This window comes from Triticum dicoccoides, chromosome 4A (assembly GCF_002162155.2).
Source record: "Triticum dicoccoides isolate Atlit2015 ecotype Zavitan chromosome 4A, WEW_v2.0, whole genome shotgun sequence".
In the NCBI taxonomy this organism is placed as follows: Eukaryota; Viridiplantae; Streptophyta; class Magnoliopsida; order Poales; family Poaceae; genus Triticum; species Triticum dicoccoides.
The window spans coordinates 157,779,656-157,792,647 of NC_041386.1; the positions used below are offsets into that span (position 1 = coordinate 157,779,656).

Below are 12,992 nucleotides of genomic sequence, written 5' to 3' on the forward strand. Positions count from 1 at the left end.
CGCCGCCACCTGCCTCGCCGCCGCCACAACCGAGCGCCGCCGCCGAGCCCCGCCGCCCGCGAGTCGCCGCCGCCGGCCAAGCCCACCCCGCCGGAGCCCTCGCCGGAGGTACCGCGCCGGTTCCAAGCCATCGTTTTTTTAAACCGTTCGGTTTTTTTAGAAACCCTAGATCCGTTTTTTCGGTTCGCCAGTTTTTCTCGGTTCTTCTAGTTAGCGGACGTCCATAGTTGAAGAGGTAGATCAGCAGGTAGTGGGTTTTGTAGGTTTGGAATTGCTCTACCCGGAGTAGAGTGTTAATGTTTCTGAAAGACTGTGTCTCGGTCATCCGTTTCTCAAACACCTTGTAGTGCGAGAAATCCAACGGAGGCGATCGAGTCTTGTGGGGAAAAGTGCGCAAACCTCTGCAAAGTGTACAAACTAATCATGGTTAGCGTGTCCCCGTTATGGACAATCTTGAGTATCTAGTACTTGGGTTATCACATGTATCTCATCACTTTTAATTAAAATTGTTGGGTTGTTAATCACTTTAATTGGGATTAAGTTGGGGTTACCTTCTCAATGTTTCAACCACCATGATAGTTAAATTAAAATATATTCCTTTGTTGTAGGGAAAAATTGGCTTTTCGTAAAAACTATAACCCTAGAGCTTTCCACCAGCCAAATATGCATGTAGTATTAGCATTATTCTGTCCATGCTCTACCGTGTTATATTGCCAGCATATTCCATGTGCTGACCCGTTTTCGGGCTGCAACGTATTATGTTGCAGACTTTTAAGACAAGGAGTAAGGTTCGTTAGGTCGTTGCCGTGCAGCTCGGCTATGCCGCTGGAGTTGATGGACTCACTTATCTTCCAAGCCTTCCGCTGTTATCGCATTAGATGACCTTAAGCCATATTATTGTAATAAGTTCTCTCTTGAGACATTCGATGTAATAAGTGTGTGATTGCTACTCTGTTATAAATCCTTCGAGTATTGTGTGTGTCAGCATTACCGATCCAGGGATGACACTGAAGCATAGAGACTTGACCGTTTGAGGTCGGGTCACTACATACTACTTCGCCCCTCTTGCTGGATCGAGAAGGCGAGGACGTCACCGAGCCGAACGTGTGCAGAACTCGGAGGTGCCGTGCTTTCGGTACTTGGATCGGTCGGATCGTGAAGACGTATGACTACATTAACCGCGTTGATATAACGCTTCCGCGAACGGTCTACGAGGGTACGTTGACAACACTCTCCCCTCTCGTTGCTATGCATCACCATGATCTTGCGTGTGCGTTAGATTTTTTTGAAATTACTACGTTCCCCAACAATAAGAGGGGCTGAGCAAAAGCGGTAACATAGCCAAACAACGGTTTGCTAGGAAGGTGGGTTAGAAGCTTGACATGACAATGTGGGAGGCATGATATAGCAAGTGGTAGGTAGCGCGACATAGCAATAGAGCAAACAACTAGCAAGCAAAGATAGAAGTGATTTCGAGGGTATGGTCATCTTGCCTGAAATCCCGCAAGGAAGAAGAACGAGTCCATGAAGAAGACAAACGGACGTAGTCGAACGGATCCTCACAAACGCGACGTTATCGGAACTAACCCGAAGAAGCAACACCGGAAAGAAGCAAACAACATGGTAAACGACCATCACATAATCATGCCATGATGCACAACCAAGTACTTCCTCTGTAAACTAATATAAGAGCGTTTAGATCACTAAAGTAGTAATCTAAACGTTCTTATATTAGTTTACGGAGAAAGTATGATGCACGTCCGGTTTAATGAGGCATGGCATGGCAAAGTGCACAAGCAAAACTAAAAGTTAAATGGAGCTCAATATGCAACATGTTGCATATTGACGAAACACCGCATTTAATTATTTAGTTCTCTCCCGTTTAAACTACTCAACAAAATTAAATGTTGTTTAAACATAGCAAGAGGTGGAGCATAAGTAAACTAAACATTTAGGCAAGTTTAAATGAGGCCGAAAATAACAAACAACAATTCCGGTAAATCCCCATATGCATTTAGCAATTTAATGCAAACAACAATTTTAAACATTTTAAATGTTATTATCATGATGCGGATGTCATATGCAAGTTTATGCAATTTTATGAAAATGTTGCCATGAGCATGATATGAAGCATTTGTCATCGTGGCGGAAACGAAAGGGGTGCCACGGCAACGAATCCGAAAATGATGCCACGACAACATATCGGTTCCGGTAACTCGATTGAGATGCCGGTAAAAAGAACAAGTGTGCCGATGTGTGGAATGAGTTAGAGATGGTGGGGTGATCCCGGTTACCGGGTGTCCCATGTGTCGGTGGCATGGCAATCGAGGGTCGTGCACAAAACAAACGAGCACGGTGCAAACACGGGGTTCATCTCGTACATCACATGCATTCGTTCACGGGCGTCGTCTCGGTGGTTATACCTTCGAAGCGTGCGTTTTGAGGCGGTTCAAAAACGTCGAGGGAAGTAGTCGTTTCTCGCGACGATAGTGGAAGTAGGGGGTACACGTCGACGGTAGTTGTACACGGGTCTTCGGCGACGGTAGTGGTACACGTTTTCATAGAAGTTCGGGGTCATCGGTAGAGGTACTTGTCGCATCACCGGGCGTATTCGTACCCGTTTCGAAGAGGAACTTGGCATATCCATGTACTTGGCGTTCCGGTGCGATACTTGGCGAATCCAACACATAGGGGTACACTTGTTGAAGCGGGACTTGACGAAATCCATCTAGAGGTAGCCGTACGTGGTCGTACTCATGTTGACGTGCAACACGATGGTCTTGACGGATCGTAGTTGGACTTGGCGGTCTTGATAAAATGAAGGGGTACTCGGCAAAACCTGTTCTTCGGAGGTCGACGGTAGTGGTTGCCGTATCAACATGGTGTGGTTGTGCTTGACGGGTCCGGTCTTGGCGTGCGAACGAAGGATCACAGATGCATGGGGGTGCAAGTGGTGCCGAGGTGGAACTTTTGCAGCGATCATGGAGAGCCTCGGGGCTGCATCTCGGCGATCCAACGACAGGAAGCGGTCACGGTCTTGGCGACGGCGTACAACAGAGAGCGGAGAGGTGCTCAGGGAAACCGGAGCAGAGCAAGGTCCGAGGCGAGTTGGGGGGGGAGGCGCTCCTGGTCGCAGCGGCGCGGCGCCGGAGCATGGGCTCGTCGGCCGGAGCGGCACGCGGCCACGGAGGAGAGGGAGGACGCGGCGGCCAGAGGGGTTGCCAGCGCGAGCGTGCGAGGGGGCTGGCGGCGCGAGGTGGAGGAGAGGAGCGCTGGTCGTCGACGAGGGCGACGAGGAGGTCCGGCGGTGCATGAGAAGAGCAGCAGCAGAGCAGCTCGGGCGCAGAGGCTGCTGCTCGCCTGAGTTGATGGCCAGCGCGGCGGCATGGGAAGGAGGAGCGGGTGAGGAGGTGGCTGAGGCATGGAGGAAAGAGGCATGGGAGCAGGCGGGGCTTCGCGAGGAGGACGAGAGGGAGCGGGGGAAGGAGAGGCCGACGCAGTGGAAATGGGGATCGAGCAGGGCTCTCCCTGGTGCGATGTGTGAGTGTGTGGCGGCGCGAGGGGACGAGGAGGAGGGGTGCAGGGATCGCTAGGGTAAGCAGCGGGGCTGGTTGGGCCTTAGCCTTGGGCCGGCGCGTGAGGGAGGGAGGCCTAGCTGGGCTGGAATGGCTGTTGGGCCTCTTCTCTCTCTCTCTCTCTTTAACAGAAAAGAAATTAGAGAGAGGAAAAGAAAGAGATGGTTAGGGAAGGATTTTGGGCATGGGGGTTATTTTTCCGGACTCAAAAAATGATTTTTATCCAAGAAAAATAGAAGTGGCATGATCAAAAGATAAAAATTCAAATTCATTTGAATATAATTCAAATGGTTTTGAATTGGGACTAGGTTTTCGAAGAGTCCAAAAAAATGTTGAGTTTATTGGTGGAGCTTGGAAATGTGCCGAAAGAATTTTATGGGCAAAGTTGAGGTCAAGGATTTGGATAGAAAGGCATGGGATTATATTTGCACGTGTGTTATGGTTAATTCCAAATTATTGGAATATTTATAATAGCTCCCTAAATACTGGGATGCTATGTTATAAAAAGAACTCATCATGTGAATTCCCTTGGTTTAAATAGATCGAAAGATCTATGTAATTTATTTAGTTGAGTTAAGATGCAAAGATTAATGACATGATGACATGATGCAATGCACATGATGCAATGATGAATGCAACAAACCAACAACTCATATGACGAAACTCGAAAAACATGAAAGGCGTCTGAAGCTCCGATCTTGGGGCGTTACACATAACCAGATTAAAGTCACCATCAATCAGAGTGGGGGAGGGGCACTCCATGAACATGGAGTGAAGCTTTGAAATAAAAGCCTCTTATCCTTCTTCATATGGAGACCCATATACAATGATGATTCTAAAAGTTGTATCATTACTTTTTAGTTTAAGGACACAACTAACAGAAAAGTCAAGATGTGACCAAGAAATGATCTAAAAATATCTGCTGACAAAGAAGATACATCTGACAAGAAGTATACGACTGACGAAGTGTGACAAATTCCCAATTGTGGCAATAAACTCAACATGTGTAGAAAGAATTGTAGGCGACTAGCTTTAATTAACCGCTGACTAAATAGTATTAATTTTTTGCTAGAGCGTAACTGAGATTTAAGATGAGAGGCTTATTTTTTGGATCGGAATATACAACGAACTTCAGATTTTTAGGCAAGACAAATCGAATGTTTTTCATAACAAATTATGTTTGTCAAGGGTAGCAAGCTTAGTTGGTGAGCATGGCAGCCAAAAAATTGCCATGCTCGCCAGCTACATTTGTCATCCTCATCCCAACATAAATTGCTATGAGAAACATTAGATTTGTCATGCTACGTCAGATTTTAGCATTTCCCTTTTTTTATTTCGAGGGAAGGGTGAGAGGCTAATTTTTCTTATTTTGTTTTATTTTATTTTACCCTGCAAATGAGATGTACTGCCAATCTGCCGCACCATGTAAGCCCAGGGCTAAACAAGCCCACACTTCTTCGCCCACAGACAGTCTCACTGCCTTCTTCTAAGCACTCTCTTCCCGGATAAGAAGCGCAGCCAAAGCCCCCTCCGCCCAAAACCCCCACCGCGAGCTCTCTCCTCGCCCCGCCCATGGCGACCTCCACCGCCTCCCCCTCCTCTCTGACCGCCCCTCTCCTTGGCCCCAAACCCAGCCCCAATCCGCCCCCCAGATCCCTCCCGCTCCTCAGGTTCCCATCTCTCCCGCACTGTTCCTCCCCGCTTTCCAGTTCCAACCACTCTACCCTAACCATGTCCGCCTCGCAGGAATCGGAGGTGCGCTAGGTCCGTGGCCGCCTCTGCCGGCGGCGGCGGAGTGGGACTGCACGGGGCTGCTCACAGGCGCGGGATTTGGTCGATCAGGTGAAGTCAATTCCACTCGCTTCTTCTCTTTCGCGCTTCCTGTATCCTGTTAAACTCCGACTATGTAGTACTATTTCCGTTCTGCGAGCAATGGAATGGGGACTAGCCCGGTTCCAAAACGAAAAGGATGAAATCAATTTCGTGGCAGAAAGCCTTGTAGTTTCGCATCGTCTGTTTGGTACGCTGGACGAGGTTCAGTTGGGGATCTAAGGGTGCTGATGGCGCTGTGCGTGTGTGTCTGCCAGGGACGACTTGCTGATGCCTAGGTCGCCCTACTTCCCTGTGGAGGCCGCGGGGCAGGAGCGCGGGCCCTCGCCCATGGTAATGGAGCGGTTCCAGAGCGTCGTCAGCCAGCTCTTTCAGCACGTACGGGAATACTGGACTGTGTGCACAATTGTTTGATCTGCTCTTTAGGGCCTTTTTGCGAGTGTAATGTGCGCGCGTCCTGCTGCAGAGAATTATCCGATGCGGCGGTCCTGTGGAGGATGATATGGCCAACGTCATTGTTGCGCAGCTGCTATACCTGGACGCCGTTGATCCTAACAAGGTAAGTTGCGAAAAATGAAACTCTCTCCTTGTGCGCAGTTCCTAATTCCTGTCCCAGATGAATAGCTATCTTGGCAGAAGCTTTGTTATGATCTATTCATCCTAGCCTACTTTGGAATTGCTGATCTGTATATCAATTATCAAAGGATGTAGTGTGTTGCTTTAGCTTCAAGCACATTCTAGGGCCTCACACTACACGTAAGTGGAACTTGTGCTCGAAGTTGTTATTTCAGGTTAAGTAGAGTGGCACTGTGGTTCTTGGATGCGCTTCCTCTGTTAAATGAATATCACTTGACTTCGTAGGAAACAGTTCTATTTTTCTGGACCCTGGTTTGTCAATACCTATGTGACGAAGGTGCTGGAGTTATCAACTGTTACTGGTACTTTTGTATTGCTGCTACATCACAGTGCTTAGGTTTTGAGCTGCCTAGGTAGGCCTGGAATTGAGTATATATTCTTGTGATCTTGTGATGATGGTAAATTCAGACAAATGAATCTCTTTTCCTTCTGCCAGTTTCTTAGAGCATCTCCAGCCGTTCGGCCCCCAGGGCGCCGAAAAAGAGCCGCCTGGGGGCGAGCCGATGCTAGATTGGCGCGTGGGGGCAACTTTGTCCCTAGTCGTCGGCCCATAGGTCGCCCCGGGTTCGGCGATGTTCCGTACAAATATATGAAAACTCGGCGATTTTGGCACGAGCTCGGCGAAACTTCATTGAAATTTGTACAAAAAAACATGAAAACATGCAAACTACGCCTAGCCGCCACCGCCGTCGCCGTCGCCGTCGTCTACATGCCGAGAAGCCTGTAGAAGCGGGTGTAGTCGCCTCCGTCGCCATCATCGTCATCGTCGTCGCGTGCCTCGCCTGTGCCGCCGCCGTTCCTGCTGCAGCCCTGGCCAGGGTCGCTGACACGCGGTGGGGCGCTGGATGGCCCGGCCTCGGAAGGCTGGAACTACGCGTACGCACGGCGCTGGTGGCGCACCTGCTCCCGGCCGAGGCGATGAGGGCGACGAAGCGCCGTCTCGCTGACTCGGCGGGCCCATCCTCTTTCGTGCCAAAACGCTCGCCCCGGCGCCCCCCAGCGCGCCGGGTTCGGCCTGGGTCCGCCGGCGCCAGTTTCGGCCCAAACCGGCGAAAAACGGGCTCCTGGGGGAGCGACTGGGCCGATTTTTGGGCGCCGGCGCGGAAAAATCGCCTGGGGAGGGCCTGTTGGGGGCGCGGCTGGAGATGCTCTTATTCCTAGATCAGTAGTTTTCTGGTCAGAAGCTTTACTCTAGAATTGCTGATACGTATCCATTATCAAGGGAAGTAATAGCATGTTGCTGCTTTAGCTTCAACACATTATAGGGCCTTCTTGCACCATCAGCGGAACTTGTAAATTAAGCCAAGTTGTTTCTGGATGTAAAATAGAGTGTGGCACTCTAGTTCTTGGATGTGTTTCCTCTATTTAAGGAAACTACTTGATGTTGTAAAATAGAGAGGCTTCATTCTGCTTTTCAAGGAATGCGGCGGAAAAATCTCTGGAATTTATCTGGATATCTTTCCTACTGGAATTTATTTCTTAAAACTGTTACCGGTGCTTTTGTATTGCCGCCGTATCTTAGTGCTTAGGTTTTGAGCTGCCTAGGCAGGCTTTAGACTTGGTGATATAATTGGTTCTTGTCAATTTTGTGCAGGATATCATTATGTATGTGAACTCTCCAGGAGGATCAGTGACAGCTGGTAATAACGCACATTCATATTTGTAATCAATTTATTCTTTCTTAATAACATCAATTTATTTTGTTTCTATTAAGGGATGGCCATATTTGATACAATGAAGCATATCAGGCCTGATGTTTCGACAGTTTGTATCGGACTTGCTGCAAGGTACTCAGTACTGACATTTTTCTGAATTAGTCTATTAGAAAATAGATGATTGGTTCAGATGTAGGATGCTTTATAGTTTGCACATTGCATATAATCTTTATAATGGGTTTTGATTATTAAAACTAGGGATTCTGTTCCATTTTTCTGGATTTCACCTTTTGAAACAAGTACCTGTCTCCGGCTATTCAGCCTGCCCAGTTTTTTTTTCTTTTGAATTTTTGTTATGCATCTTAATTCTTAAATCATTGATGCATGTTTATTCAGTATAACCTGCCCAGTGTAGGATTTTGGATTGATGAGTCTATCTTTATTGCTGCAAGTAAAATGTTGGTATTTTTGTAATTCTAGATAGCAATTTTTTTTTGCATGAGTGCATTTTATATCATATGTCCTTAATTAAGATGATTAGATTTTCAAATTGTATGATCGTAAAATCTGTCAAGGATGGCAAAATACGAGAGAGCTGCTTCATTGTGCATTTCTCATTGTTGAGGTTTTCTCACTCTGCAAATTTACCTTTTGCAGTATTTAGGTCGTATCCATCCGTGGAATGTTTTTTGTTTACTTTATTATTGTGTGTTATGTGACATTGATTCTTACACTTTCTTTTTCTATTTCCATTTTCAGTATGGGTGCTTTTCTACTTAGCGGTGGGACGAAAGGTAATATGAGTGACTGCTTACTCTGTTACAGTACTAGATGTAGTCTACAGCTAGACTGACCTTCGTGCTTCAATGTGTGTATGTAATGCAGGGAAGAGGTACAGCTTACCTAACTCAAGAATAATGATCCATCAGCCTCTTGGAGGAGCCCAAGGACAAGAGACCGACCTTGAGATCCAGGTGAATTACCAAAGTGAAACTATGTCTGCTAATTTTAGACCAGGACAGCATCTGCGTGATGGAGATCTTTATTTTCCCATACATCCTTTGCTGCTTACTTAGTTTTGAGCACCAGCAAGCCACTATTTTGGCTAAGCAGCAAGGCATATTGTTGCTTTGCCAGTCCTTTTAATCATGAATTGCATTTCCGTCAGGCCAATGAGATGCTGCACCACAAGGCCAACTTGAACGGATACCTAGCATACCACACTGGGCAGCCCCTGGATAAGATCAATGTAGATACTGACCGTGACTTCTTCATGAGCGCGAAGGAAGCAAAGGAGTATGGCCTTATTGATGGAGTAATCGTGAACCCTCTTAAAGCGCTGCAACCACTTCCAGCTTCCAGTTAGCCATGCCGTGCACAAAATCTATGCCGCTCCAAGCATTTTTGTTGTGATCTTCTGGAGCTGTGTTTGTACCACGCTGTTTTCGTTAGTCTGGCTAGATGCTTTTGTAATTTCACGTTCTGAAGCTTTCACAGGTTGTACGGAACAGATGCACTACTAGAATGTTCATCGTTTGCGGTAAGATGTTTGCACGTGAGTCGACGTTGTTTTTGTTAGGGCCCTCTGCTTGGATACAAATTTTTGTTTGATATGGGGTGAGACTTAAGGTTTTGTGCGGATCCAACTATTCTTGAAGCACACTACTGTTTATGATAAACTCACCGCACAGCAAAGCAGCCAGTTTTGAGCCTCAAAGACTCGTCAGGCAACGTGATGTATCATGTATGTTCCTTCACCGTATTTCCTGTAATAGGGTCACACATCTTCTGCTTGATCTAGCCAGTATGAACTTCCCCTGCCAGATAAGTTCTACGGCAATTACTTTTCCCACCTGTGCCACAAGTTCGCTTACCAGGCATCAAGCAAACAAATGGATCCAAGTCCAAAACTGTCATCTGCCCAGCGTTATCTCTTCTGGTTTGGAGAAGCCATCAGCAAATGCTACGCTTTTCCTAATTCTGCGGCGAAAGCGCTCCCTAATTTTTTTTTATTAATGAACGAATCACTTGTCATGTTCAGTTGCTTATATTTTCCTGAAGAAATTCAGCAATTATTTGCAGATAACCAAGAGGCCCTTTCATCCAGAACAAAGGTTACAACTTAAGGCACACACGCACACATATAATGAAATATCATGTATTCCATCAGTGCTACATACAGTAGAGTACGGGTAGTACCACCATCTCACTTCCAACTTCATCTATAGCTAGACAACAACCATTTACATTTCTTAGGGGGTTTATATAAGATATGGTAAGGATAACATAGCCGCACAGACGCATAATGCAGGCGCTCCTCTTATATCATCCACTTATGCACAAACTACCTAAAACTTGCCCTCAATGTAACCAGCCAGGCCGTTGATTTTGAAGAACTTCTTTATCACAAGAGCCATGATAGCAAGAGTCAGCCCAAATGCAGCCAACGTCAACAATCTGTCATGCTTTGGCTTCTGGATTGTGACGACAGGGTTCTGCGGTGCTGCAACAACTCTTGGACCGCTATCCCTGGGGATTACATCGGACTGAGCTCCCACAATGTTTTCTGCAACTTCTGACTCCGAATCAGGCTTTGGAAGGTCAGTATTCGCAGAACCAGAGCTGGAGCCAGAAGTGTTGACACCTTCTGCTGCCTTGACAGCAGGTTCGCCAGAAGTGTCGGGTGCGGTCTTGTTAGTCTCCTCTTCAGAGCCAGTTAGCAGTTGTGGAACAGGTGGAGCTTTACTGAGCATTTGCTCATGGATCTGTGTTTGCAACAGTTCTTTGTGTCAAAGAAACAGAATGGGGCGTATTTAAGAAGTTCTTCAAAGTGTGTTGGGAATTTTACCTCATCAATTACACTTTGGCGTTCTGGGGAGCCGAATTTTGGTGGTGTTTCACGTGATTTGATAGCGAGTGCTCGTCTATCTTCCTTCTTGTAGTCCAGTGAACCCAATGCGCCACCAGGATTTGTTGGCATGAAAGCAATCAATGCTACTAGTGCTGTGCGTACTGCAACACGAATAGTTTGGCTCAGATGTGTATACATCATATGAACAAGAAAAAGGAAAAGGAAAAGAAGACACATATAATTATATAACACACTTTTAACAACCAAGGAAACAAAATTGGGATAAATCAAGAAAAATAGTAATTTATCAGTTCACAGATATGGTGATAAGATCCTCCAGAAGGAATAATGGTGAATTCCTATATGTAAAATTAGTAATCATTTAACCTGCTTTGGAGTCAAGACTAGACAATAAATGAAGACATAATTCCTTCCCTGACAAAATGTGAACAAACTAAGAACATAGATATTTTGGGAAACATGCTTGCAATCTAATCTTACAAGTCAGATGTTGGTTGTAACAATCAAGGTGGTTCAGTGATAAGTAGACCCAAGATTGCTTGTTTCACAACAAATAAGTATCATGACATATGAGGATGAATATGTTCCTCCTTTGGCTTATTATAGCGCTAAATACCATACCACAGGGCAATTACACAAAGAACCATCTCCTTGGCATCATGGTCATACAGTGCATGTAATATATACTACTTTATAGTGTATATACTACGAGATGATGTCCATCATATAAAGGTACATATGATAGCATGCAATATCCGCAATGTTCATGATATCGGTAACTGGTACCATATGGGTTGGGTGCTGAGTAGGAATAAATCGGCAAATCACCCTATTAACTGAATTTATCGGTAGGTTAACTGGGGCCATATCTATATATCCCAGGCTACATAGCAACATGCAATGTACTAAATGGATAAATATGCTACTATGCACATTAATGTAGCACGGGAAAGTGTTATAAACCTGCAAATTTAAAACAAAAGCATTAAGGTGTGCTCTAAATTAGATAGATGTGCACATCAGTACATACAATTACTAGATCTACATAGGGGAGATGCCCAGCATCAGCACGGCACAGCGGCCGCATCTACAGATGTAAACTCCTCTCCTCTTACATCAGTACATACTATTACTAGATATACAAATGATAAATGTCCAGCAATAGCAGCAGTTTTGGGCCAAAAAAGTGCCTATCAGTTAACTGGCCCAGCCAGTTAATGGCGCGAATAGGGCCTTTCCATATCAAGAAGGGGTCCGAGTAGCGATTAACTGGCGGATATTTGGAATATATCCGGTTCTTGTTTTAAGTTCAAGGGATGGCAGGGCTTATCATAGCAACTAACTTCTTTATATACTCACTACTACACATAGTCGTGCTTTAGATAACCAATGAATAAGAAGATGAAAAAGGCAACTGTTACATTAAAAAGCACATGCCGGATGCCTCTGATATGACATTATAACAGCACTTAAAACATGCTGTAAAACAAACTAACTGTATTTGAGTTGTACTTTATTTAAGAGCTTCCTTGAGCAGCCATTTTACAAACAAATGAGCACTCACCACTCCACGATGGCTGCCAGTGCTCGGGGTGGTAATTGGAAATGCTCAAACATATCTTCTTCTGAATCTCGAATCTTCCACTTGGCTGCAGCATATAGATAAAGGGGAGAAGACAAAGCAAGATTTATCAACAGCTCACAAAAAGCATATGCTGAACTGACAGGGAAATTAGGACACAGCAATTTCAGACCGTGAGCAGCATGAAGGATGGTGGCTTGAACGGGTAGTCTGAGGGCAACTGGATCCGTCCATGGTAGATTCCTCCCTCAAATTCGCTGTCTCGGGGCCCCAGGATAGCAAATTGCCACTCAAAAATGTCCTCCTGCTCGGACAGAGGCATTGTAAATCATATGAGGCTATCAATGTCAACCAAATTGCGGCAATAAGTTAAGCCTAATAACCTATAACAATTTCACGCACACTCAGTTGCTCGGGATGTCTACAAAGGATATCTAAGGAATATCTGCCGCTACAAAGGATAGATAATGTTGATGATCAGACTACAATAATTACACGTAATGCAATGAGATCTAGAAGAAAATACAGACACGTCTAAATTTCCGCACCCCGGAAACGCCATTAAAATCAACGCCATCGAACTGATAATCGATTAAGACCTAAAAGACGAGATCGGATAAAACTCAAGGTAAAGGCAGGAGAAGGGATCGGGATTGAAACCTCGAGGGGCAGGGCCATGAAATCGGGGGAAGGATTAGACTGCATCTCCTTCACCTCCTGCAGGATCCGCTTCACCGCCGGGTTACTCCGGTTGAACTTGCCTGTGGCCGCCATCGCCTCCGCCCCAGGAAACCTGTAGACTCGCCGCCGCTTACCGGGGCAAGGATGCGCCTTCGAATTGT

General features: G+C 45.9%; 2 protein-coding genes across 2 annotated transcripts; one reads left to right on the plus strand and one right to left on the minus strand.

Annotated features, from left to right (window-relative positions):
- The first annotated feature begins 5,048 nt into the window (after positions 1 to 5,048).
- On the plus strand, positions 5,049 to 9,329 carry LOC119285507 (ATP-dependent Clp protease proteolytic subunit 5, chloroplastic-like). The gene is made up of 9 exons (XM_037564800.1): positions 5,049 to 5,245; positions 5,322 to 5,417; positions 5,663 to 5,783; positions 5,872 to 5,964; positions 7,636 to 7,681; positions 7,756 to 7,828; positions 8,456 to 8,490; positions 8,582 to 8,670; positions 8,865 to 9,329. The coding sequence occupies exons 1-9, from the start codon at positions 5,148 to 5,150 to the stop codon at positions 9,060 to 9,062; spliced, it is 849 nt and encodes a 282-aa protein (XP_037420697.1). The 5' UTR covers positions 5,049 to 5,147; the 3' UTR covers positions 9,063 to 9,329.
- A 464-nt stretch (positions 9,330 to 9,793) lies between these two features.
- Positions 9,794 to 12,986, minus strand: LOC119285508 (ubiquitin-conjugating enzyme E2 32-like). The gene is made up of 5 exons (XM_037564801.1): positions 12,811 to 12,986; positions 12,323 to 12,454; positions 12,133 to 12,217; positions 10,545 to 10,708; positions 9,794 to 10,461 (listed from the first exon to the last, which is right to left on the minus strand). The coding sequence occupies exons 1-5, from the start codon at positions 12,922 to 12,924 to the stop codon at positions 10,045 to 10,047; spliced, it is 912 nt and encodes a 303-aa protein (XP_037420698.1). The 5' UTR covers positions 12,925 to 12,986; the 3' UTR covers positions 9,794 to 10,044.
- Positions 12,987 to 12,992: the final 6 nt, after the last annotated feature.

Bases quoted from the DNA above. Each gene is read 5' to 3' on its own strand.
- LOC119285507 (XM_037564800.1), top strand. From the start codon at position 5,148: ATGGCGACCTCCACCGCCTCCCCCTCCTCTCTGACCGCCCCTCTCCTT. The intron at 5,246-5,321 runs GTTCCCATCTCT...TCCGCCTCGCAG, and splicing joins AGATCCCTCCCGCTCCTCAG to GAATCGGAGGTGCGCTAGGT. The intron at 7,682-7,755 runs GTAATAACGCAC...GTTTCTATTAAG, and splicing joins AGGAGGATCAGTGACAGCTG to GGATGGCCATATTTGATACA.
- LOC119285508 (XM_037564801.1), bottom strand. From the start codon at position 12,924: ATGGCGGCCACAGGCAAGTTCAACCGGAGTAACCCGGCGGTGAAGCGG. The intron at 12,455-12,810 runs GTTTCAATCCCG...CTGTCCGAGCAG, and splicing joins TCATGGCCCTGCCCCTCGAG to GAGGACATTTTTGAGTGGCA. The intron at 10,709-12,132 runs GTGAGTGCTCAT...TTCGTGTTGCAG, and splicing joins CTGGCAGCCATCGTGGAGTG to TACGCACAGCACTAGTAGCA.